Source organism: Cygnus atratus, chromosome 4, assembly GCF_013377495.2.
Source record: "Cygnus atratus isolate AKBS03 ecotype Queensland, Australia chromosome 4, CAtr_DNAZoo_HiC_assembly, whole genome shotgun sequence".
Lineage (NCBI taxonomy): Eukaryota > Metazoa > Chordata > Aves > Anseriformes > Anatidae > Cygnus > Cygnus atratus.
Window position 1 is genome coordinate 53,797,746 of NC_066365.1, and position 21,326 is coordinate 53,819,071.

The 21,326-nt window shown below is 39.4% G+C and overlaps 2 protein-coding genes across 15 annotated transcripts in view; one reads left to right on the top strand and one right to left on the bottom strand.

Moving 5' to 3' along the window:
- The window catches only part of TMEM156 (transmembrane protein 156), a 29,674-nt gene extending 11,250 nt beyond the window's left edge, over positions 1 to 18,424 (top strand). For 2 of the 5 annotated variants that reach the window (XM_050710667.1, XM_050710669.1), the window contains 3 exons: positions 5,576 to 5,680; positions 7,847 to 7,951; positions 13,726 to 18,422. In XM_050710667.1, the coding sequence (XP_050566624.1) occupies positions 5,576 to 5,680; positions 7,847 to 7,951; positions 13,726 to 13,739 (224 nt within the window). In that variant the 3' untranslated portion in view covers positions 13,740 to 18,422. Of the gene's footprint in view, positions 1 to 5,575; positions 5,681 to 7,846; positions 7,952 to 11,417; positions 11,474 to 13,725 lie in introns of all 5 variants that reach the window. The other 3 variants (XR_007708264.1, XM_050710670.1, XM_050710668.1) reach the window with 3 other exon arrangements.
- Positions 17,935 to 21,326, bottom strand: part of FAM114A1 (family with sequence similarity 114 member A1) — a 37,053-nt gene continuing 33,661 nt past the window's right edge. For 9 of the 10 annotated variants that reach the window (XM_035554230.2, XM_035554246.2, XM_035554252.2 and 6 more), the window contains one exon: positions 20,928 to 21,076. In XM_035554230.2, the coding sequence (XP_035410123.1) occupies positions 20,975 to 21,076 (102 nt within the window). In that variant the 3' untranslated portion in view covers positions 20,928 to 20,974. Of the gene's footprint in view, positions 21,077 to 21,326 lie in introns of all 10 variants that reach the window. The other variant, XM_035554237.2, reaches the window with a different exon arrangement.

Consider the following 21,326-nt stretch of genomic DNA (forward strand, 5'->3'; position numbering starts at 1 on the left):
AATTAAGAGGCATGGCTAAACTCCACGTTTTGGTTGCAGAAATTAGAATTTGATCATAAATCTCTGGGTGAGGGGAAATGAGCAGATACAGCTCTGAATGTTACTGATATTGCCGGAAAAGTCGTATGCTTCAATAAATGCCATAGATTCTGGTTTCACAAAGGGAGCTCTGGCTTTTTAAATATTAACATGAACATGAAGAATAATAGCTTTGAATGGGAAAAACAAAACAAAGCAAGAAAAAAAAAAACACAACAAAACCACCACCAACAACAAAAAAAACAACCACAAAATACCACCAACAAAAATCTCCCACCAAAACAAGAACAACTACAAAGCCAGCAAAGGAAATAAATGGTTTTAAATTTGTCTAGGTTTGGCTACCTTGCTTTTTGTCTTGTCAATTCCTTGAGAAATAGAGGAGGCTTGATAATTTCCCTCTACAACTCAATAACTCACTGCATTTCAATTTTACCTAGAAAATAGTGAATAGCTAGCTCCCCGTCTGTCTGAACTCTCCTGGGAGTACAATTTACGCTCCTCAGTTTTAGAGTGCTGGCTACCTCTAAGATTTTATTTAAGATTTAAGATATTTATGAGCTCATTATTTTCATCCCCCAGGAAAGGAATTATCTCTGCCACCTTTTGTCTTTAGTAGCTTCACTAATACCATAACTGTTTTATCAGCATGTTCACAATGGCGTCTTTAATGTTGTATATCCAAAGGCATTTTTGATGATGAAGTTTTATGGAAATTCAAACCTAGTTTTACTGTGCTGAAGAGAACAGGAATCACATATTGGTCTGTTGTTCTTACCTCTGTGTTCCTCCCGCTTCAACCTATCAGTTTAACCCAGAAAGATGCTTAGTTGTAACTGCAATAATGGGCCTTATTCTAATCTGATACTCATTGATTTCACGCACCATAGTTCCGATCAATCCAGTCAATTTCCTGATTTATACTAATATAATTAAAAGTAGAATCAAGACCATATGAAAAATGTTTACATTTTTTCCAGTTCCTAAGTTTAAGATTTGCTATTGTGATAGTGGATTATAAATAGTGTTTGATTACTTATTCAACAGCCCTTGATAATATTGTAATTATCATTAGTGTACAGCTTGGAATCTCTGAACACAACATTGAGGTGCACCGAAGACAATACAACCATCCTGGAAACACTGCAATGAGGATAAATAACTGTATATATAAGCGAATGTGACAGTATCTCATGTAGATGAAAAGATGTACAGGTGCTTCCCAAAGGTTAGTCAAAGTTCAGAAAATATGAGGAAAGAAAAAGAAGGAAACCTGCACTTTGAAAATTAGAATGTTTTCCTACATAGGCTCAGTAAATTAGTGGCTTAATATCACTGGGGTCCTACAAATAGATAATTTACAGGATGTATGCTAGTCTTGTGAAACTGTTAGTGCCTCTACATCCACAAATTATCATCATCCAGTCCAGTGTCCCTTTTTTCCAAGGAGGAAAAATCTTCAGTAAATTCTCTAGGGCAGGATTAAAATTACAACCTTCCAACTTTAGAAATTCATGATACTGTGAATGATTAGGCACATACAGTGGAAATAGGGAAGCTTTAAAACGTTCTGGTCATAAACGTTGGCTGTATCATGTCTGTGCTGTTAAGCTAAAAAAAAAAAAGAATGAGAGCGTGTACAGAGCTGTACAGTGCACGTTTTCTAGACTTTAGATCTGTTTCTGCCATTACATTTATGTAAAATAGTCCTTTGAGTGGTTTGAATTGACAAAACACAGTTGCCCTTTAGTACAGCCACAGGAGAAAGGAAAGAGAACAGGATGCTTTTTCATCAGTGCAAGAAATACGTGTTCTTTAAGCAGCTGACCTGTATTTCCAGACACAGAGCATTTTCATATCAAATAGGACTCGCTAGTAGTGGAAAGTAGTAGTTTGTGGAAAATAAACCAAAGGTGAAAAATCTATTCCTTGCTTTGTGTTCATCACAGAGAATGTCAGGGAGATTCCCACATCAGAGGCTTTTATTGCAAGACTTTCTTTTCTCAAACTGAAGAGGCAGTTGAAGAGGTTTTGGAACAACTTAATAAATTAATAATAGCAATTATAAGGACTAGATAGTATTCCCCGAAGTGTTTTAAAAGAACTCAGATAGAAATTGCTAAACTGTCACGTACAGCTCACTGCTTAAATCGCCTTGGTTCCAGTGAAATGGAAGGTAGCTATACTTACACTGCTCTTACACTTTTCCTTAACCCACTTTCCCTGAAACACTTAAATACCCTTTCCACTACTAGGAACTGATTAAGTATAGCTATTCTCATATGACTGTATCCTAAAAAATTAACTCCTGGGGACATGGCACATGTTGGGAGCAGGCCAGCGTCTATGAACTATACACTACACTGTTCAAAAAAAAAACAAAAAACGTTGCACAAGAAAGACAAATTGCATAAATGAGTGCTTTTGGTACCTACGAGTGAATCTGCCTAGCAGGGTCTTTTCATACTGGAAGTTTCATTAACGTAAGTATGTGGGTTATAAGATGCAGTGTGAATTTATATCGGTACAAGTTTACCACTATAAATTCCCATCTAGACCGTATTTCTGTAGCATAAAAATGACATTCCTTATTTATTTTTGTCCTGTTTTGAAAGCAGCATAAGGTCTGTTGGAAAAAAAACCTGCTCCCACTCCCATTCTAGAATGGGACTGTGCAAACACGCAATCATATTGTTAATATCATCTTGTTATTACCCTGCAGTCTATGCGAGCAACCTTAGTTCTGCCATAATGCCTTCTATATTGCTGAAATTGTGTATTACTTCTCTCGCTTTCAGCAATACTCCATTGGCTCAAAGTAATAATTTGGTTCATTACATTTTGGGATACAGATACAAGATTCCCTGACTCGTCTGGCTCACAGTAATGCAAAGTTAATTCTGATGTATTTGAGTATGTTTTCTTCTGATTATATTATGATGCTCTTGGCTTTCAACCATATCAAATTAATATTCATATTGAATTTGCTGGAACAGATTTTGAACATATCCTAGTCATGGTATTGGGTATTCCGAAGACTGTATTTGTTGAAGCAGTAACATATTTAATTGAGATTTCAATAGACTGTGAATTACAAGATGTATTTGTATATTCATATCTATGCTACTTATCTGGCATCTTAGACTTACTTATACCTTTTCTCTAATGAAAATGAAAGTAGCGCAGTGTCAGCAAATGTGCAGAGCACCTGGCTACTCTGTGGCCTGCTGAGCTCTATATTAGCAAAGACCCAAGTTGGGGTTTTGGCCTCAACCCCCAGCAGCAATGGAAATTCCTCCCAAAGACCAGCAGCCGTTCCCGATACAGCAGCAGCCACCCACCCCTGTGGGTCGGGCTGGGGCAGATGGTCAGCAGTTGGAACAGCTTTTGCTACTGCAGAGGTGTTTTGTGTTTCTCCTATGGGAAAGGTTGAATTTGAGTGTCTGGTTTGACTCAATTGGTTCAGGCTAAGAGAAATGCAGAAGTAGAAAAATAGCCTAGATGCTGGAAGCAAAGGGAAATAGCTACAGTTCTTAGAAATAGAAATTTTGGACTTTCCAGTTACATGAAAAGTGGGGTAGCTTGGTTAAAACACATGCTTTAAATTGCTGAAAGACCTGCAGCCACTAAGCAATTGGGTGGTAACTTCATAACTCATCCTGAAAGAAGAACATTATACGATCATGGTGACAACCAGGACTCAGAGAATAAAACCTCAGGGTTTCTGGCCTGCCGTTGTTTTCTGGACTGTTCAGACTTTGTGACATCCATAGCATCTGATATAAGTGGGCTTGACAACTATAATTTGCACATAAGAAACAATAAGACAAATTTCCCCTCGGTCATTTGAGTTCCTATATTGTTTTCTGTGCTACCCTATTAAAATAATAGTTCCTTGCCTACAAGATTAGAAGAAGTAGGCCAAATTCTGCCATATCTTGATGTCTTGCTACAGCTTCAGGTTAGTTGACAGGCTGGAAATAGACCCAATCCCTGGCTCAGCAGTGTCAGGGCTGGCATCTCAATGAATTTGGACTCAGTTCTCCTTGTGTTCTGTGGCACCTTCTCTTTTTAGCAAAGAGGACAGGCAGGATGCATCCTCTACAGCACCAAATATGTGCAAAGCCAAGAAAGGAGAAATTTGTTTAATCTCGGCTGAGTGAACCATCACATATTTTATTCCGATCCTTCCTAGTTAGTTCTTGACATAGCTGTGTAGTTGTCTGCCTCTGCAACGTAGATGAATAATGCTAAGAAAAGCAAAGCTTGTCATGGTGTTCAATACTCAACACAGATGTACATGTTTCTAAGTTGCAATGTTTCCAGAGAAAAATGTGAAGCCTAATTACCACTTTGGGTCTTTTGCTGTTTCAGAAGGGAGAATAAAATCTATAGGAGACAGGTAATTTTAGGGAGCTTTTTATAGCCCCTGTATTCTTTCAGTAGAGCACTGATACGTGAGGGGCCATTTCCCTGCTCCGTTTGCATGCGTGCAGAGCAGCCTTACACGTGGGCTCTGAAGGGAATATCAGCCTACGTTCCCATTCTCTTCAGGTTCAGCCTGAGGGTGGAATACGATCCACTGCTATTTTTAAACCTACCCCAGTTTTTGTTTTAACTTTGTCTTTCATACTCAGCTGCTTAATTACTGAGATCCAAACCCCACTTTTTAATTGCATTTGTAAAGGAGAGAAGCCCAGTTGATATCGAAAGTAGAGAAAGGATATGGCTAAATATAAATGGCACGGTTCTTCCTCTTGTTATGAACTCAGGAGAAATCTATTTGTAGGTTAACAGAAGTTATGGATGGTCAGGGACAGGGTGGACCTGGAGTCAAAATGCTGTGTCTTCTACTGTAGTTCTTCGAAAAATGCATTGCATCAAAACATCGTTAGCCTGGCAACTCTGCTTCTGTGCGTCCTTACGTGTATCCCAGCAAGACACCATGTCTGCATGATAGCGTGATAGCGGCATCACCATGTCTCTGCCTGTTTCTGAAGTGCATGCTGTCATCTCTGTTAAGCACTGTACGACGCCTGGTTACTCTCCCTATGTGTATGGCAAGTTCTCTGAGGCACACAGTCTGGGCTGTCCTTCTGTGAGAATGAATCGGAAAGTTCACACTCTAAATTTCACTTGGTTCTGCTTAACTGGCCACCTGTAGCTTTTCGTGTTCTGGGAGACCCTTATTTGACCCCGTATTTGCATGCTTTTGCATTTTCACTACTAGTAAATTTTCAAGAACAATTTAGTGGCCTACCCTCAAGCTGTTTTCCATGAAGACTTAGGATCAACTTGTAGTCTGGGTAGTGCCAAGAAGAAGCAAAATACCAGAATGTGGTTTGTACTTGCAGGACTCCCAGACGTGTATCTGCATTTATAGGCACTGAAATCCCATTGAAAAACTGGCTGTGCACCTCTGTCTTGCATTCAGATAGCTCTCAGTGATCTTCAAACCTGAATATTCAAAGCGTAACACTCTGCAGATGTATTTGTTGTTTAGCAGTATGGATAAAAATATTTTACCTTTTCCTAGTGAAGACCAACGAACAACAGGTTCCACTTACTGCACAGGCCAGGAAGGTACTGCCCATAATTCCTGAACAAGAACATTGTCATCTGAGTGCATCAGCTGTAGAAGGTAAGTAAATACCTTGCAACTGTCAGTTTTTTTTTGTTTAGCCTCATATTTTCAGAATTAGGGGTAAGCAATATCTGCTCAAAATAAATTACAACTTCTTCTAGCCAAATATATGAGATGACAAACTGGAAAATGTGTTTTGCGAGAGCTAGCTGGCAAGAAAACAAAATCAATTTTCCTTCTGGTACCGAGAGTGATCTATAAACTTATCTGTTAGCCTTTTAAACCCTGTGTGCCCCTGAAGGCAGCCCTGCTAATTCTGACACTATTTTTCTGGTGCAGAACATCAAGTCCTAGACTTCAGTGTTGTGCTGACATTTGTTTCTGACAAGAGCAGAAGAAAGAAGCATTTTTCAGATGATCTCTGAAGAGAATCATGTGTTTGAAATAAATAGTGAGCTAGTAAAATTCACAAAATAAAAGAAAATAATTGCTCTGTTATTACACCAGCCAGAATAAGTGACAAGAAGTTGGTTTTAGCTTGGAACTAAAACTAGTACGCCACTTCTAACTTTCTTCAGCCGTTGTACTCCAATAATTGTTTCAGGAAGTCCAGATGTAATTAAACAAGTTGGAAGAGAAATGTACAGTAAGAGATTCCTCTTTCTGGCAATACTTGCAATGCCTAGAAGCTGATTACTCAAATGAGTGATACAAACAGACTAATTTATCAGTTGCATACTTGGGGTTATGGCTATTTGCATAGATTTATATTACTGCACATGGTGAGTTTTTTAGGTTAAAAGCATAAGAAGTCATTCTCTACATATATTTAAATTGGATGGAGTTATATTGAAAATGCAGTATCGTATCATACTATCTTTTTAATGTGTTAAAAAAGTTGATGTATGGTGTGGTTTTGTGCCTCACATGGACCCATAAACAGTAAGGTTGTATGTTGACAGCAGACCTAAAGAAGCAATTTGGAACAGCATTGTTGGCAAAAGGTGAGGTACTTCCACAGTAAATTAATAATTGAGCTAGGCTATTGTTTGGCTTCTGAGAGAGACTAGCTGTGTTACGGGACAGCATAATGTCATAATTAAAAATGCTGACAACTTTTTAACGGAACCCACCCACAGATCTTAAGATGACTTGTAAAGATGGAAAGTTGGCATTGTTACCATCCTAAAATGAGGCTATCAGGAGGCAGAGAAAGATAACTTGACTTGGGAAGTCAGTGACATAGGCAACAGCAGTTCTCAGATCACCTGTCTTCATCTGTTTGCCGTTTGGATGTCATGAGCTTTCTAAGAGCCCCATCAACCTTTCCGTAGGACACTTTCCTTTCTTCAGGGACTTCTCCCATCCACTTCAGTACAAGCCCTCTTCTTTTTCTGATAGGTGTCAACTATCTTGCGGGTAATATCTTCCTGGGCCCCTGTCTGCCATGTACCTGCCCACCTTAATTGTTCCCTGTGAAGAGAGGCAGCATTTACTCTTGGGTTAGAAATAGATATTTCTGAGGTTGCAATAGCATGTGTTACTGAGGGGGTGGGTGCTCAGTAGTGTTCAGTGCCTTCATTTATCCTGTATAGTGGTTGAGCAGTAGCAAACTATGTCTGTCCAGGATATTGGCTTCACCAAAAATCTTTTAGAAGCAGGAAGCAAAATGCTGTGCATTTGCTTGTGTGCTCCATTTCCATGCAAATTTCACTTCTGTGTTCCTGGAAGTAAGAGTAACCATTCAGACTGACCTGCTAGTACTCCTTACGCTGTTATTGTATTGCATGTTATGTATTAAAGGGTAAAAAGGAGAGATGGAGCAGCTTTGCAGATTTTTTGATTGCTCTGTGAGGTAATATATGAAATTCAGGACATTCTGGGATGAAGTAATCCATTTGCTTAACTCTGGGCCTGTCACTGAAAGATTGGGTGTCCTGAGAAACCCCAAATATCTTGTTCCAGTGCTGTGCTGTACTGAAGCAGGCTTGTTTTCCTGGGCATAACACAATCTTCCTGTAAGAACCACTGCTGGCAGTGAGGTGAAATGGATGTGATGCTTGGGATTAATGCTTGATAGTATTTTAATGTTACGTGACATTGTGTGGAAAGATTATTAAAGGGTGTGGCTGGAGAAGGACTAACTTGTGCCTGGGGAGACAAGAACTTAGATCTAGATCTTGCCTTTTGTTGCAACTGGGTTTTGAATAATATTTCTCACAGGAATACTGTCTCGAAGCTCAATACGCTGCAGAACCAACAAAGGCACTTCCTGTTTAGTCTTGCTCCATTTCCTGCAAAGAAACACTTCCCCCTTCCTCCAAAAAGGTCAGATTCAACTCCTTGCTACCTGTGTTTGCGGGAGGCTCAGTAGATAACAATGCTGCAGGGACAGCCTACAGGACAGCTTGCTGGCTGGAAAACTTTGGGTTACTTCGTCTGTGGAAGGAGGCTGCGATCTACTTTTGCCATGAGTGCTAGGGTCATCTTTATTAAGTCAGCCCAGGCTGTCAGCTGAGTTCTCTTTGCTTGACCAAGGCACCTTCTTCCTCTTCTTTGTAGAGGAGCACATTTGAAAATGCTTCGGCTGTTGAGGTGGGCTTCAGGCAATCCGCTTGTCTTTGAGTTGTGCTTTTCCTGATTTCCAGGTAGCCGAATATGTGCTCGTAGAAAACATTAACCACAGCCCAGCACAAAATGTTTATCTGATTCTTCTGAGGTTAGCTACGCAGAGATGCAGTAGGTGTAACAGCAGCTACAAGAGGGAGGAAGAGGAAGGCTCGCTCTTCTCCCCGTGAGCTGGAGAACCTGCTGGTGGCCTCAGCAACGTCCCTTAGCCTGGGGCTCATAGGCAACACATTGCCTGAAGGACTCCACAACACTGTTTGTAGCCACAGAAAATTAGCAAGTTAAAATCCAGACTAGACAAGAGAGCAAAGTATAAGGCACATTACTCTCTCATTGGCCCTTCTGCTATAGAGAAGCATTTGTCTTGCAAATAGATGGAGGCAGATAAAGAGTTGATGACACATTGCTGCATTCTGCTGAATTTTTCTTTTGATGTCAGGAAATAGTCTTCATTGTGTTTGTTCAGGATTCAGAAATAAATAATACTTATTTTTAACAAACAACATTGCATTCTGTAAGTTTTTAAGGTGAGAATATGAGAGGACTTTGTGTAGTTACCTATATCTCAGCATCTCTGAGAGTTCTCAAATGAAGGTTTGATATGATTGATTTTTCAATTGGAAGTAGCCTATAGTTAGCCACAAACTAGACTTTGCTGCTTTTAAACCTAGTAGGAAAAGACCTGATCCAAAATGTAGTGAAGGCAGGAGTGGGTCTCTCTGTTAGCATCATCAAATTTTGTTTATGACAAAAATATATTAAATAAAGTAAGTAAAAATAAGGGTGATCTCCTTCTGGATGGCTAACAAACAAAATGAAGACTGACAGTGTGATAGTAAGTAATGGTGCGTGCATTTCTGTGCACACATATACCAAAAGGCACACAAATAAAAATTCAGCTAATAAAAAATGCACCATCTTCTGTACCCATACACCTTTGACAAAGGAGAATCTTTTCAGTAGAGGTCACTTGAATATCTCTGTGTATTTTCAGGGAAAATATTATTATTACATGTGAGTGCTGAACTTCAGAATCCCTCTCTGTTTCTGCCATCTTTCTTTAAACAGCCACATTAGCAACTGTCCTGGAAAAAATGAATGAGCCAAATCTCTCAGCTGCTTTAAGACAGTTCTCTGTTTATGCATGACAGCTGTAGATGTTTTTCCTTAGTGCTGTCAAACAGTGACATAAGAATTATTGCAGATTTCAGGGCTGCTTTTATTTGGTTAGAAAGCATGAACATTTTATTCAGGGCAAATATTTGCGTGAGGAGGTAGTGCTATTCAGGGGACAGTCTGCTAGAATAAAGCTCTGGAGACCCAACTTATTTTTCAGTCTCTGCCCGTGACTCCTCATTACTAATTGCACCGTGGTAATCACAGTTTATCCCAGCTAAAACAAAGAGACTGTGTTGTGCTTTTAACTTATGAAGCACTACTTGCATCAACCGGTGCTTTTAACTTAAAGAGCACTACTTACATCAGCTATTATTTTTAGCAGCTCTAAAATGCTGTGAGATGTTTATCTGGGTCTGCTGCTTTATTTATTTATTTATTTTTCGGAAGTGTCTGCAGTGAATATCCTCCTTGTGATAAATGGAAAGACAGAAACTCGAAGCTGCACTGCTAGCAAGAAATCTGGAAGAGCAGATCAGAAGAATAAATACTGAATTTATGTATGAAAGCTAGGCGACTAGCTCCTTTTCCCTAAAGAAATTAGCATGGCAAACCACAGGAAGACTAACATTTCTGAATGCACTGGGTTCAATGGCACTTCCCTAAAACAGTGGAGGCAAAGAATTATTGCAGTAAGGAATAAAAGTGGGCAAGTGTCAAATCACTGTTGCCATTAAAACAACCCTATGTATGGTGAACAGCCTATCCGAAGAGCATTCAGCAAGATGATTTTGCTGATGGTTAGCCCTGAAATCATTGTTATGTAGGGAAGCCTTTGGTTAAACTTGTCCTTTGAGGCTGAAGTAAGCACGTCCCAGGGAGCAACTTCTCTCCAGTCCTGCCCTTGGTGGTGGTCTGTCCTTCCCCAGTGGTGGGGCCGTGTGGAGTCCAGGCAGACTGGTGCAGGACTTGCTGGACTTTTCCGTACCACAGACACACTTCAGCCTTACGGTGATCAGGGCAGAGTAATAATTGCATGTGTTATGGTATGAAGAGTAACTGTGAGCCCTCCCCTACAGTATTTCTGTCCTCTGCCCTTTCAGGCAGCATTGTGTTCTCCAAATCAAAAGGAGCATTAAGGGATTTCATGGGTGACTAAGGGCAGAACAGAGTTCTGCCTTATTGGGGGACCTAAGAGACAGACACAGCACTGACAGCTTTGGGATGAAGTGCTGCCATGTTATAAGGAAAGAAGAATGGAAAGAAGAAAGAAGAGAGAGAAAGGCAAGGAAGAGAAAGAAAAATGAAAGAACAGAGAAAGAAAGAAGGAAGGAAGGAAAGAAAAAAAGAAGAAAAAAGAAAAAAAAGGGGAAAGAAAAAGAAAAAAAGAAAAAGGAAGAAAGGGAAAGAAAGAAGGGAGAGAGAAAACTCCATGTCTTACAGCCAACAGTGGTGGACTTGTTGTTGTTGTTGTGGTAGTAAAAACTGTCCAGTGTCACGCTCTGAGCTGCTGTTAGATCAAATTCCCACAAATTGGTCACTGTTACCTCAAACACTTTATTTACTACATCAGTCTTTTTGACAGTCAGTTCCCCAAGGACAAGATGAAATAACCTTAACGTCCTCCCTCCCATTAATTCTCTTAATAAAAGTGGTTGAGGTGTCAAAGGCTGCATAAAAGCTAATGAAAGTTCCACATCAGCAATTGCCAACAATTTCTAGTGCACTTCCCTTTGCCATCAGCACCTCCATCTCTCTTTGTGAGGAGCTTTCAGATCCTCGAATACGTAAGGTGCTTCACGTCTCTGTATTTCTTCCTGAGTGACAGTGTAGCTGTACAGTTAAACAAGACAAGTTGGCCTCTCAGTGAATGCATAATTTAAGGCACAATCTTATCTTCAGGTGAAATGGATTATAAAATTGGAGCATAAGGTAGATGACAGGCAACTGACAGGGACGATGCACTGGGGAAGAACGTGTATGGCTGAAAAGATGAGAACCTCTTTTGCAGAAAATAGAAGAATTGATGCATCCCTTTCCTCTCTTGCAGTCTAAAAGCAGGCGGACACACCACCTCACGTGTGGGCTGGTTGGCACAAGAGCTCAGTAAGTAACTGTGTATGAGCCTGACTCCCATCCAGATATGTTCAGAGTTTCATTACTGCTGTCATTTTCTAAGGATGCCCTCCCCCTCCCCTTGCAGTGTAGAAAGGTAGTAGTAGAGTCTGGTCTAACACCATGCTAATACCCGATTCAGTGCTGGTCCACCTAGGGAATTACCCGGGTTTGGGCTCAGACCCCTCCTGCCGTCCTGAAGAGGCCTCCAAATACTATCAGTACAGAATTTAGTAGCATCAACAGAAAGGGCAACTAAAAATATTTTTGCTTTTCCTTACGTGATCATGGCATTACAAAAATGTTTTCCTATTTCAAAGAACGCCTCTGTGGTGTGTCTTCAAGCGAGACACCCACACAAACAACAGAAGATAGTAATTATGCAGGGGAAACAGTGGCACTGATAGTTCAAAGCATTCTAGCAAAGGCACATAGCAAGTGTGCTTGGGAGCGAGAGCAAGATTAGTTAGGCTGATTTTGTAAATAGTATGTCTATTTGTAAAGAACAGTAGCTGTGATTTCAGATTTGCGGGATCCTTCCAGTTATCCTTTTGATGCTTTTTCTGGAAAACATCATTTCAGTTCTCAGAAGTGATAGATAGATGTGCTGTGGCTAACGTCATAATAAAATTGGGTGTGATGATGCTGAAGGCAGAAGTACCAACCAGCCACATCTGGATTTGCCAGTTGGCCATTTTTATAAGCTGTCATTTTTTATGCTTTCATGAATTCCTGTAGATAACTATGAAAAAAGGGTTTTTGCATGCAGCTTTAAATTCTTTTGAGGACTGCATGCAGTCTCTCAATTATATATTTATTTTTAAAATATCACAAAAGATAATTCCTCCACTGTTCCTGCTTCCATAATAGATTCAAGTCTTAATCACACATTGAATCTAAAACTCCCCTTATTTAGGAAACAGCTCACAGAATCAGATGGCTGAGTACATTCCAGGATACTTGGCACGATTACTGGTCTCTGCTTAAAATGCATACCAGGATGCGTTTCATTCCAAACCAGACATTCATAGGGTTTTGAAGGGAAGCACTCCCGCTTGCTTGCAGAACTGGACTGCAATGGGTGATGCACAGGCTGTTTAAAACCTCTGTTCCATTAGCTGGCATCAATTTTTGATGCATTGTATCCTGCCTACACTTGTCATCTTCTAGCTTGCTTTAGCAGCTGCTGCCTCCAGTATGATTTCACAGCCAGAGAAACACTTCTTATCCCAGTTCTTATGATGTAAAGGAAAAGGGAAACAGATGTTGTTATTCGGCCCTCAGCTACACGAACTACCAGAATGGGTGAAAAGCTGCATTTGCTTTTTCACTCAGTGGGAGAATAAGGACTAAAGAAATGCTGTACTTTTTTCCCCCCAGCATTGTATAGTTCATTATTTCCAAATTTATCCTGCTGTAAATGGGTGTACTACATGAAATGAAATTGGGCACAGGTTTGCAAATTCTTCCTCACAGCTGGTGGTTTGGATTGTTCTTTTTTTTTTTTTTTTTTTTTTAAACTTTCATTAGGATAATTTAGCTTATTTTGGTCGAGCTGCAATAAGACCTTTTAATACCCCAAATTTACTTCTGAACACTCTGCTGCAGATGGATCAGTTCACAAAGAGATATCCAGGAGCTGAAGCAGAGTAAGAGAGTGTGGAAAGGAGGCAGGTGTCACACAAAACTCCTCCCCCCTCATCCAGCTGCTGGGAGGGAAGAAAAGAGACTGAAGCCTGCTCAGTTATTTCAAAGAAAGAGATCAGTCACCACGACGTACCTTTAAAGGAGAGTTCCAGATAGCTCTGTGGACATGGAGACACTCTGCAGAAACCAGTCTGGGACACTTCAGGGACATCCTTCCTGGCTCACTTCAGCTGGGTGTACGTGGCCAGTGCTTTAGAGGGGCACGTGCTGCCAAGCTTCCCTGAAAGCAAGGTGCAGTGTTTCTCACTCAGGTTCCTGTACCACAGTCTTGTGGGGCAGGTACCTATAGCAATGTCCTATTGGCAGGTATCATTTGTAGGCCTTTAGCTCCAACCTGGGGTATATCCTCTATTTTTTCTACTACTTAATCATTTTTTATTTTTTTTTCCTTCTGTGGGAGAGGAAAATTAGTTACTGTAAAAGTTAAAAGAAGCGTAGACTTGTGAATTACATTGCAACGACATTTAAAGTAAATTAGAAAATACTGCTTTCTAACCTTCTCTTATTTCTGATACCAATGTTTTCTTTTGTTTCAGGTGGCGCCACATGAAGTACAGTTCCAACTGCATGAAAGGAGAAACATAATACACCACAGAAGAAAGCATGTCCATTTCCAGTCTGGGGAGCTCTGTTATCCGTCTTCTCATGAGAATGCCAACTGCGCAGTTTAGTTGAGAAGCTTCATTTTATCTATCAGGACTACCTGGTATTAAGAAAATATGAATAATGGACAAACACATTTTGCTGGAGAATCAACTTCAGTAGGAAATTATAGATTTCCCATCTATTTTCTGTTCATTCAGGATTTAATGCTTAATCATAAGGCTGTGAGATAATCCTTGCAATAATTTATTTTTCCAGCTGGGAAGAAATTTATCTTCTCCACAGGATAAAATCCTGATTGAAGGTAGAAATGAACCTATATTTTCATGAAATGAACATAGTTTTCAGCCTTTTTAATGCTCTAGGTGACTAAGATGCTTAAGAGAGAATTTCTGGCTGATGAGGAGAGTGGCCAAAGGAATAGAGAAGGAGGGAGTTCTGCAGTACATTTTAATTTCTGCAGTAAACCATGAAGACATTCATAAATTCTGCAACATCTTGGTGGATAAAGAAGAAAAATGTGGAAAAAAAATACACATTTGGCTTCAATCCACTAAATTGTTATTGTTATTATTTTTTTTATAACTCATTAAGACACCAAATGGGTTTTATACTCTTTGATAAATTGCATTTCCATCTTTTGTATTAGCTTAGGTCATTAGTATTCAGACTCATTGTCTCCTGGAACTTTTCCTTACTTTCCATTTATTGCTGCTCCTCTGAGTGTAGTGGAGCTGTTTGGGCTGAGCAGGGTCCCAAACTCATTTGATGCTAACCCATTATTTGTGGGTACAATCTGACCATAAATTACTAGGCAGAGACAGAAATTGCAGAGCTAGGACTTCAGACTCCCTTGTGCTAAATCCATCAGGATGAACAGATTGTAAACTGCCCATTGCAAATATGATATGCAGCAATTTAGCATCATGTTAATACTTCATAACCTCCATCCCTTACATTTATATAGCTTTTCCCTCCTGAAGCTTTCTGAAATTGCTTATCCAGTCATTACACTGCACCAAGCAGTTCAGATTTAATAGGAATAGTTGTGAACATTAGCTTCTGAGTGATTTGAGACCATACGGAATTTTTAAAATTTAGTTGGATAAATTGGAAGCATTTGTTTCTATTGTTTGTTACCATCTTTTATAAAAAAACAAACAAACAGACAAGAAAAATACTGTCTTTCTTGATTTGGGGGCTTTTGAGGCTTTATTGCTTGTCTATGGTAATAACTTAAGGCTTTTCAGGAATTGATTTTCTAATGCATCCTATAAACTTCTCACATTTTTTATTATTATTATTTTTCCTTACCTTACTGTAGAACCACACCTTACACATTATGGAAGCGAAATATCTATCTCAAACCACTGCAGAATTGCTAAGGCCATTTCAGCCAGTGTATAAATGCTTCCTTCAAATGATGGCACTATCTATCAGTCTTCCCCTTCAGTAATCCAGGGATCTTGATAGTAGGGACAGCCCTGCTCCTTGTGACCCCGATTTAATTTCCTTCCTCCTGTAATTTAATTCTATTTTTCTTGTTGCCTGTAACTCCCCCTTTTCTTTTCCTTGGATGGCTGAACTGTCCCTTTATTACCCCCACTTATCCCACAGCTTCCCAGGTGTTTGGTCTCACTACCTTGGAAGTTTGCATCTCCCGAGTTACCTCTGCAAAACCCCACCACCAAGTAAAACCAAGAGGCTCTTACAAGCCTTTAATCTGTCGAGTAGAGCTTACCGTGTCCTGCAAGCATGATCCAAGCCACAGGAAAGCACGGCCTCTCAGCCTCTCATGGGGCAGCTCCTCCAGCACCGGCTGCCCTGCCTGGTGCCCCTCTGCTGAGCTCATCCCAGTTCACCGATGCATTTCTTGTACTGGGGAGTCCCAAACCAGATGCAGTGCTGGAGTCGTGGTCTCATGCATGCCCAGGTGGATAACTGACTCTCTTGACCAACTGGCAGTGCTCCTTTTACTGCAGCTGAGGAGGCTGTCGGCCTGCCTTCTGCCTGGGCACGCTGCTGGCTCACGCCCGACTCACTCCTCACCATGGCCCCGAGGTCCTTTGTAGCAGAGCTCTCCCTGGTCAGCCTGTCAGAGCAGTGACACCGTTCTTTCACACCATTCATGAAGAAGTGTGATTCTGGGATGTATGTATACAAGTTCCCTTCATTTCCCCTCCCTGTTGGCAAGGTCCTGCTGTTAAGTCTCCTTTTTACAAGGGTCTGTCTTACTTTTTTTTTTTTTAACTTCTGCATTATTGCACTGTCACATAAGAAATATTCTTTCACTCCCTGGGTAAAATATTTGAAAGGCAGAGCAAATGGCTAGTGCTTGTTCCTGAGTCTGCTAGAGCAGCTGCTCGAGAGTCTGTAAGAGAAGCCGTGAAAAGGAGATCAAAGTGGGGAGAGTAGTAAGTTCTTAGCAGATCTGTGCTCAGAGACTTTTGGGGTACAGGTAATAAAGGGAGAATGAGCTCTGCAGATCTAGTGTGATCAATTTTGCTGTCTTCTTTCCTCTCAGTTTTACCTCTTTGAATGTTCTTATCTTTGCCTCACTTCCTTCAACTCCACGCAGATTTTTCTTTTACTTCAGAAGTGCTGTTATTCCAGTTCTGCTGGAACTAATCAGATGTCATTTCTTGTTTATTTTGAACAATGCTGAAAAATTCTTTGAAAAAGTCTTTTCTTTAATCCAACCTTGAAAATTGTTCCTATTTCCAGAGAGTATGTCATTGCTGGTTTTTTTTGTGCCTTTGAAAAATCATCTTCCCTCTCTTATCTGTTTAAGACAGCTCAACTTTTGACATTTTATTTTCTGTTTTCTTAATTCCAAAGCTGCACACCATCATCAATACACTTCTAGAAATACTGACTGTTGTGAATGCTGGGGTAGGTGTCCAAGCATGGAAAACGTACAGGTTGCACAATAAAAGCAGCTGTTTGTGTCCTCATAGTCTCAGCAACAAAGGTTGACCTGAGCCAGAAAAAAAAAATGTTTAAAGTCCAGAGGGCTTTCCAGTCAGACTGTAGGAATCTCAAAAGTAGGTCAGGCTGGCCGATGGTGTCACTTTAAGCCTTGCTCTGAGATGGCTTTTAAAAGAACTTGGGAAAGCCATTTTCCACTCTTTACACTCTTTTGAGTCAAACTGAAAGGACAGGGCTGTCATTTGAGATAGAAGTGGAACGTCTCAAAGATAATCCTATGAGCAGAGTGACTGCTTGTATGCTAAAAAACACTCCTGTGATTCAGAAAAAAAGGTGAAAATCTGTATTTGTCACTCAAAATGCTTTGGGGTTTCAGACTCATTGAAGTTGTTATGCATCCTGAATGGTGGTGACACTGGAAACATCATTAAAAAACACCTCATCTTGTGATGGCTGTAATTTTGTATTGTCTGCTTAGGGCACATTTTAGAGAAAGATCTTCATGGCTTCAATGGATGATCTAAGCAACATGAAAGAAACAGGAAAGACAGTTCTTTTGTTTAGCTGTCTGAGGCAGTGGATGCAGGAGTGTTGGAGCAAATCATAGGGAAGAGATGTTTACACATGAATAGACTACACCCTGAAAAGCAGCAAAGAAATTACAGCTTGCTTTGTTTGCCAAAAAAAATGCAAATACCTTTAATATATGAATACAATAAGTGACCTGTCTCATAGTTTACTTCACTGATGACGTATGACAGTGGATTATTTGTGAGTCTGTAGGTGTGCAGACACTGCTTTAAGTTTCACCTTGACACATTTCTCAACTTTGCGTGCTCAAAAGCCTGCCTCAGCCAAAGCTCTCTTCTCTGCATACAAAAGGGTACTCAAAAGTGAGAAAATTGTTATGAAAAACACATCTGCTCAAGATAACAGGTAATTTCACAATTGAAGTTATTTTTTTTAAATAAGTACCTAAAACCTAGTAGTTTGACAAATGCCAGAGCACACTCAGTGTACTGACCTGGAAAAAGGTGGTGATGAAAGAAGGAACAGTCAGTCTCCCTTAAAAGTTTAAGGCTTGCATCTGTCTTTGCCAGACTCTCAATAAAATCACTCATTCCAAACGTAAATCACAAAATCAGAAACTTCACTGAGTACATCTACCCATCACATTATTCATAACATTATTTTTTAGCACACTGCCCCAGTTCAACATCTCAAATGATTTATTTGACTGATGGAAAAATACAAACCAGTGTAAACAAAATATTCTGGTTACATCTACACAGTACTCTTCTACTGAAATATTACTTACCTAAAACTGATTTAAAGATTGTGCATTCAGTTTTCCTGGGATAAATCTTTGATCAGATGGAGTATCCCTATGCTCCTGTTTGCCCCTGTTTCTCTTCCTACATTGTACGGATGTGAATACTCAATTCTACGTGTTATTTTTTATAACTTCTTTTACTTTAAGGAAGGTACTTTAATCAATACATACATAATTTAAGGAAGACAGACCTCTCCTAAGGAATATGTCAGACAAGCAATCCTTGTCTTAAGAACATCCCTCAATGATTTCAAACACGATCCCCTGAGGCTTCTAATACCGTATTGTTCAGCCTCTACTAAAAAGCACCACTATTAGTTATCACATTTTTCTGACAGGTTTAACACTATATAGTCTGCACCGCATTTCAGAGAAAAAAAAAAAAACATAAGAAAAAGTTACTAAAATCATTTATGTCAGAAAACATGAACTTGGCATAGGAGCAATATAAAAGAGCTATTGCTATGTTCTTTGGATGATTCCCTGGGCACTAATACCACACGTACAGGTACCTGATGTAGAGCTCTATTCCAACGTGGGCAGAAAGGCTTCTTGACAAAAAGTTATGATCAAATTAAAGCAAAAACTCCAACATGTAATGATTGATAGTCGTAAGCACTAGACTTTCTTATCAGTCCTCGTTTGAAAAATAAACAAGGTTTTAACCACATATATTATTCTGCTTGCCAGTGTAGAACAACAGAAAGAAAGCTTTAAACAAACAGGACTTTTTACAAGCCATTCAATGTTTAAACTGGGGTCCAGATCCACAACTGAAAACTGCTCATGGCCAAGCGCATGGAAAAAGCACATGGTCTTCAGAAATCCACACTAAGGAGTTGTTCTTCTGGGCCAAGTGTATATAGAGGAATCACCCCTGGTCAAGGAGGACTCGTGCATGTGCACATCTCTTCCAGTAGCCAGAAAGGACTACTATAGAAGAGTACATTTATTCCCAAAGTGTAGAAGCACTGGGTAAGAAAAAATCTTTCATTTGAAAATGTGCTTTCAGAAATAAAGCCATTTCAGATGGAAGTGGCACAGATATAATGGCTAGTGGGGGCTGTATCCTATCTTTCAGCTAGCGAGTCTGCTTGCCAGTTACAATTCCTAGTGTTCTTTTTTTTACCATGTTGTAGTACTGTTAGCTGTTCAGTATGACATAAATACCAGTGAATGCCAAGCTTTCTTTGCCTTTTCAGCTGCCAAGGGGCTTGCTTATTTTGGTTCCCAGTACTTTTATTAAACATTCTGTGCAAGTGGATTTGAGGACTGTACCCTTTCTATTTGCCCAGAAAGAAATCTCTGATTTCTAAAATTACAGGGTGGCAGAAAATACATTTTGAATAACAAACTGTATTGCAGGAATAGTGAAAATTTCACCTTCAAATATCAAAAGATGGAAAAGTAACAGTGCATGTGACTGCACAACAGGGATCATAACAGCATGTGATATAGACAGACCTTTCTGTCACTGCTTACGGACCCACAGAAGTTACCATATGCAAAGCAGATACATGGTTTTTCATTTCTAGCAGACAGGAAAGTATTTCCTCATGTTCTATTCCCTTATTTTTACAATGTATGAACTATGCTTCTATGATTAAACATATTCAGATGTTAGCTACAATTAAAAACATTTAAATGCGATTTGTGAGTGTATCAAGAGGAAAAAAAATACAAAATAGCTGTGAGAAATGTAATAAACAATGAAAATCGAGGAGAACAGGCTACATAAAATATTGGGAGGTTCTTCCTGTCTTCAGGATAAACTAGACTAAACAGACTCTGAGATTCACAGCTCAGGATGTTAAGCTAAGGGTATGGACAAATTATCATGGTTGTTAGTGTTATTCTGAAATGTCGTTCCTGCTGCTCAGTTATATTTTTTCTAGCCACTACTTCAGAGAAAAGGTGATTGTCGTGACATATGACCTCCCCACCCAAAGCAATTGTCTCTTCACGACTTCATTTTTTATGCCCAAAACTGTATTTCTGACTTGTTGGTGTCATTAACTCAGTTTGATAAAAGGGTTCAAAATGTTTCAATACCAAGTTAAAACCTAAAGGGGTACTCTGGTTACACATCTGAGATGAGATTATTTTGAGGGTGTTTCATGAACAAACAAAAGGAGAGAAGTTTTCTATTCCTTGCATATTTGACAAATTGCTTTGCCTGCAATGTTGTTCAGCCAGTTGGAATTAAGAGATAGACATAAATGAATATGAAATTATGGGTCAGCAAATATAGAGCTTTACCTGTACTCTAACTGGCTCAGACAATTTGTTTTCAGGATAACTCTGTATGCATTGCCTCCAGAATTTTAATTCAGCAAAGTTAATGCCTGTTACCGTACAACTCCTTGAACACGAAGTGTTATGTAAGTGGTACCGATTTTTACAAGGTTATTATTTACTGCTGTAAATAATATTTAACGACCACAACACCATGATAATTTGTTCTTGTTGGCTAAAATTAAATACTGAAACCAACTTTTGAAATTTACATTTTTAACTGGCAGTTAGGAAGCAAAGAATAAAAATGGTCATTTGGGCTGAAATGTTTAAAAAAAGCCTTACATTCTAATTTGCTTCACCCTGTCTACAACTGAAAGGGTAAACATTTAGAAACTGTATTTATGTCAATACTAACATCAATAAACTATTGATTCAGTTTAAATTAATGCAAAGGATATACTCTAACGGAAAAGAAATTACTTTTCTAAATACTTCTAAAGTCAAAAAGTCTGAAAGAGTATTAAAAAGTTGCTCAATATTGTATGTGCAAAACCGCGTTTAGTGTCTTCAAAGGACTCTGAGTGGCCAGACGTCTTTCATACCATCTCTTCTATCTGCATACATTAAAGGGATTAGGTCTGTGGTTTCTGTTAAACCCAGTGGTCACAACTGCTGCGAAACTGTCACTCTTGTGCTTTCAGACAACTGGTCTTGATATGTGAAATTTGCAGAACTGGAAGCAGTAGCTGGAAAGCATCCTGAATATAAGTAGTACTGTTGCAACCCTAATGGGGAGAGAAAACACATGGTTTATCAGTATAGCTGTCATGCGTTTCAGGAATTGCATTGTACTTTTTCAACAAACATTGCCTTTTTTAGATCTGCACCATGCTATATTAGCATATGTATTCGCACAAGATTTTACAATCTGTAGATAACAAAATGCATTCAAAGAGTTTACAGAGAATAAGCATGGCCTATATAAAAATCTGATTTCCCCTCAGTTTGGACTCTTGGAGAGTTTTGTTTGTAATG